At 33.8% G+C, this 5,574-nt stretch overlaps 1 protein-coding gene across 1 annotated transcript; it reads left to right on the top strand.

Moving 5' to 3' along the window:
• The first annotated feature begins 438 nt into the window (after positions 1–438).
• Positions 439–1,455, top strand: GPR160 (G protein-coupled receptor 160). Its single transcript, XM_052638382.1, has one exon. It carries the CDS (start codon positions 439–441, stop codon positions 1,453–1,455), a length of 1,017 nt encoding a protein of 338 aa, XP_052494342.1.
• Positions 1,456–5,574: the final 4,119 nt, after the last annotated feature.

The following is a 5,574-nucleotide window of genomic DNA, read 5'->3' as shown; positions in this document are numbered from 1 at the left end:
CTATTTGAAGCCTGTATTTTGGCTCTGGTAAATAAAGTGTTTTATCTAGCTTTTTAAAAATATCTTGAATTTAAACAATTTAAATTGAAATCAGGAGGAGACGGGCATTCAAGAAATTTATCCTCAGAAAATAAGTTAACTAATTTAAATAAAGCAGTTTGGTTATAGATGCGACCATCTGCATCTCAAAGAATGACCAGAGTATATGCATGAATTCTTCTCGATCGTGTTCTGTGTGAGAAATATAAGGTTAATTATTCAGGGAAGTGACTGGATTAAAATATTTGATTTTTGAGGTGCTTACTTTGTAAAGTTTTACAGTAGTGAGAACATCAAGATGGCATCAAGGTTTTCTTTTCACTTTTCTTTGCAGGGATGGAAAATCAAGTGAAGCACTGTTTTATTGTAGCAGCAGGCCTTTGAAATTTAACTCAAAAAATGAGTGCTCTTAATTCAGAGAACTGCTCTTTTCAGTACCAGCTGCATCAAACACATCAGCTTCTAGATGGTAACTGTCTGTTATTCTTGATTATACTTGGGAAAATACTGTTAAATATTCTCACATTAGGAATGAAAAGGAAAAACACCCATCAAAATTTTTTGGAATATTTTTGCATTTCACTAGCGTTTACTGATCTTCTACTTTTGGTGAATATTTCCCTTATATCTTATTTCAGGGATTTTGTGCTTTTAGGCATTAGATTTACTAAATACCACATCTGCCTATTTATTCAAATTATTTCTTTTACTTACGGTTTTTTGCATTATCCAGTTTTCCTGATAGCTTGTATAGATTATTACCTTTATTTCTCTAAAGCCACCAAGCTTCCATGTAAGTGTCAAAAAGTATGTTATTTCTTTGCAATTATTTTAATTTGGATTTCTGTCCTTACTTATGTTTTGGGAGATCCAGCTATCTACCAAAGCCTGAAGGCACAAAATGTTTATTCTCATCAATGTCCTTTCTATATTGGTGCTCAGAGTTACTGGCTGTCATTCTCCATGGTGACAATTTTATTTATGGGTTTTATAACCTCTTGGTCAGAAGTCATTACCTTGGTACAGGCTGTTAGGATAACTTCCTACATGAATGAGACTATCCTGTATTTTCCGTTTTCATCAGACTCTTCTTATACCATGAACTCTAAAAAAACACTCTTGCCCAAGTTGATCATCTGTTTTCTTGGTACCTGGTTACCATTTGTACTACTTCAAGTAATTATCCTTTTACTTAAAGTACAGATTCCAGCTTACATTGAAATGAACATTCCATGGTTGTACTTTGTCAATAGTTTTCTCATTGCTACAATTTTTTGGTTTAATTGTCACAAACTTAATTTTAGAGACATGGCATTACCTGTGGATCCATTTGTCAACTGGAAATGCTGCTTCATTCCACTTATACTTTGTAATTTTGAGCAAATTGAAAAGCCTGTATCAGTAATAATTTGTTGATATGTTACTATGTTAAAACTAAAGCTACAAGACTAATAATTTTACAAACAGGAAACAATGAGGCCTTGGGAAATATAAGTAGTTAACTGAAGCTCTGCCCTGACCCCAAACTTTCATACCTTTTCAGAATGTGTCTTTTGGGGGCTTTATTTATGAGTTTTAACAAAATACTTCCAAAAACATATTTATACCTGTTGGCCATACTCATGATTGTGTTACCCAGAAAACTACTACATACAAACTGTTATGTAAATCTGAGATTCTTCTGCCCACTTTTCAGATTTAAATAAACATTTTTATTAAACTCAGAGCAAGAAAATCAAGATTGTTTTCTTTAAATAGTTTAAAAATTAACATAAGGAAAGGATTAGCTCAGTTTAAATTTAGCTAATTTTTAAAACTACATCTGTTCTTAATGCAAATATTCCTAAGAGCAGAGTTTTTGTTGCTCACCATAGAGAATTGGGAGTGGTGACTGGGTCTCTTCCATGACATACCAGATTTGTTTTCAGTTGTAACTTAGATCTGTCATAGAATCTGCATGGCAACCCATAATCACATTGGCAATATACCATAGTATGAAAGAGTTTATCCTTAGCACTGTTGATGTTGTAGGTTGGATAATCCTTTGTTGTGGGAGCTGCCCCATGTACTATATAGGATGTTCCGGAGCACCTCTGCCGTTCATCCACCAGATGCCAGCAGAACCTCCTTCCCCAGTCACCACAATCAGTGTCTCCAGAAATTGCCATACTTACCTTGGGCAAGTTCGTGTGTGAGAACTACTGAAGTGAAGCAATCTGAATGGCAGAGTAATCTGAAATCACACTGTGAGTTAAACTACAAAGACACCATCTAATTTGTCAATGTCTAAATATATGTTCTGCTTCTGTGTTCCTTTCCTTCTTAATGTATGGCTTTCTAACTGACCATACATGGGACTGAGATATTTAAAACTATTTTACTAATAACTAGTAAAGACTTAAAACTCTCTGCAAATTTTAAATCTGGAAAATGTATACTGTTTCTAGCCCCTTTTTAAGCTGCTGGTTTACAAGATGCCCCATTCTTCACACAAGCTTTAAAAAAAAAAATTATTCAATAGACTATCCAAATGGAAGAAGCTTTTATTTGTAAAGAAATGAACTTACAACTGGTCTACAATATATTATTGTAATATAAACAATATAAATAAATGATCCTGTAGGCCCACTAACCTTCCATCCAGACCCACATGAAGCAATGTTACAACAATATTCTATGTGAAAATGTGCAGGTTAACAAAGGTGCAATTACAAGCAAGTTTAAGCAGCAGAGTATAAGGTGCTTTAATTTAACAGTTAATGTTGCCATCAACAAACATCTGAATGTTCAATTTTACTTCACTGAATACAGATACAACAAATATGAAAATCTAAAATTCATACACATGCTACTGTTAATATGAAAGTGCTTTCTCTTTTAAAAAAATACACCAAATGGACAATCTTTTTACATAGATCATGGTGTGCTCTTATAATGCAAAATTAACTTCATTTTCAGGTTATACATTTTAAAACTGGTAGCTACGGACACCAATCTAGGAACACTAATGCTAAGAGTTCTAGAACTATTTCATTTCCTGTAAGGAGGACTCTAGTACAATATCCAACATAAAGAATACATCTATATATAATCTTAACATTTGTTTTTTTGTAAAGATAAAAAATGTTTTCTTTCCCCTTGGTGATGCTTTTTGTTCATTCTGCGTGGATCAGTGTTTGAGGTTTTAAAATATGAAAATCCTATTTTAGGACAATGGGAGGAACCAAAAGGAGGAATTTAACATGTGCTTGAAGCATCAAAAATAAAGTTTTTTTAAAAAAAAGTTTATCACAATCTGCCTTTGTTAAATCAACAGCAAAAAGTATGCTTTCAACAAGCAAGAAGACAAAAAGGACTGATTCAACAAAGAGGCTTGGAATGCCCAACACCCGTGTCAGCTTCCATTCTGCACATTGCTGTCTACAACTCCAATCTTTATCACAAGCTCACCCCTTACTGTGAGGATAATTTTTAGAGCTTACTTTGACTTTTTTTTCCTATGGAAAAAAACATGCTTTTGAATGAGGTGATTGAGAATCTAGTTAAATGTCTTGGAAATTAGATGTCTAAAATTATTACCATCTTTGCACACTCAAACTGGTTTTTTAAAATTTAGAATACACATACAAAAAAATATTTATGTAATATTTTAACAGCAAAAATATTTGAAAAACTAGGTAAACTAAAATACTTTAAAAGTTTTAGCCAGTACCATGAAAAAAATTTTTTAAACCCAGACTATCTGGTTACTTGGATGTTAGTGTTCCTATTTACAAACACTTTATTACAGATTCTATTCTTAACACTTATTTGGACATTTTCCTGCTTTAAAAAGCTGTTTAACTATGATACAGAGAAGTTTTTTAAATCTTTTTTCATTTTGCATCTATTATGGAGAAATTAATAAAGTGTCAAACAGGAAATTACACCAGAACTCAGAATTCTCTGGTGGCAAGGAAATTTCTACCCAATTAAATCAATCCTCCCATTCTGTGTTTGCTCCCCAAATACTTGTAAATTCAAGCTCCAAGCATGGAACTGTTTTATTGTTTATAGGTTCTGCATGTTAAAGGAAACCCCTTTACTATGTAAAAGATGTGTGCTTTCTAAAAAGTAGCTATTTGTGATAATTGTAGAATTTTATGTAGTATTTCTTGCTTTAAAAAGAAACACAAAAACTAAACCTGTTCAGCAAGCTCCTTTGAGATTTTTCAGTTTTCAGAAGTTACTGCACTGTCAATACTGGGTGTAAAGCTTTCTTAGTACAGAATGTATATAGTAAGCCAGCACCAGCTTTCCTCATAATCGTTCTGCCACACACCCGCATATCAATACCTCCGGAACAGACTCGTGTCAAAGTTAACTGAGAAATATGGGCTGTTAAAATAGCTTCAAAATGTAAATCCTAATATTAAGTACCTTTAATTTTATAAGCTAATCAGGTCCATGGATTATTATGCAAAATGTGTTATAGGAATTGTGATATGATTCAGTCAGACCCCTTGGATATCATCTAGCTTAATCCTTTACCCAATGCATAAATGAGCTCCAACTTTATATTCACTGCATTAAGTAATAATGCAGTGAATGTTTGTTTATGCCAAAATGTTTATGCCACTATCAAAACTGAGGGCAAGAGTTCCTTAAGTCAGGTATACCAACCACACACTGCACTCTACATAGTGAATGTTCAAATCATTTGCTAAATGAATGGATAAATGAATGACAATATTTAGATGTGTTTAGTGATTTAGCAAGCATTTAGAAAAATCTCCACTTCCCTGGTGGCTCAGACGGTAAAGCGTCTGCCTACAATGCGGGAGACCCGGGTTCAATCCCTGGGTTGGGAAGGTCTCCTGGAGAAGGCAATGACACCCCACTCCAGTATCTTGCCTGAAAAATCCCAGGGACGGAGGAGTCTGGTGGGCTACAGTCCATGGGGTCTCAGAGGGTCAGACACGACTGAGCGACTTCACTTTAGAAAAATCTCAATTAGCTCATCTGTGTGAATTTTCTACCTTAATCCTAAGGAGAACAAAGACTGTGGGTGTCCCAGGAAATGGATCATAATAAATAATTATCTTTTAGCCAAAGCTCTTAAGTGTGAAACAAACCATTAAAAAAAGAAATTAAGAGAGAAAGAAGTAGGAGCAATTTCAAAAAATACCTCACTATGTGGTCTGGAATCATAGTTTATACAGCTTAAAGATGATTTAAACAGAATCAACCTTTTGAGTAGTACAGGCTCCATACTGAATATTCAGAAGAGGGAACAGGTTATAAGCTTAGTAATGGCCTAAGATATCACACAGCTAATTTATGAACTAGCAGTAAAACTCCAGTCTCCCAGCCAGTATTTTATCTACACTTACCATGTTCACTTAATGATTATGTCCACCTATTGTTTGCTACTGTTATTATTTGCTAAGTTATTATTTAGTACTACATAAAATTATGGTTTTAACATAAATATTACAAAAGATTTTAGCAATGAATACATCTGGTTTGCTTGAGGCAAGACTAAAGTTCCTTTTC

The sequence above is a fragment of the Budorcas taxicolor genome, chromosome 1 (assembly GCF_023091745.1).
Source record: "Budorcas taxicolor isolate Tak-1 chromosome 1, Takin1.1, whole genome shotgun sequence".
NCBI lineage: Eukaryota > Metazoa > Chordata > Mammalia > Artiodactyla > Bovidae > Budorcas > Budorcas taxicolor.
The sequence above is the reverse complement of the archived record's forward strand: the minus strand, read 5'-3'. Positions and strand labels throughout refer to the sequence as shown.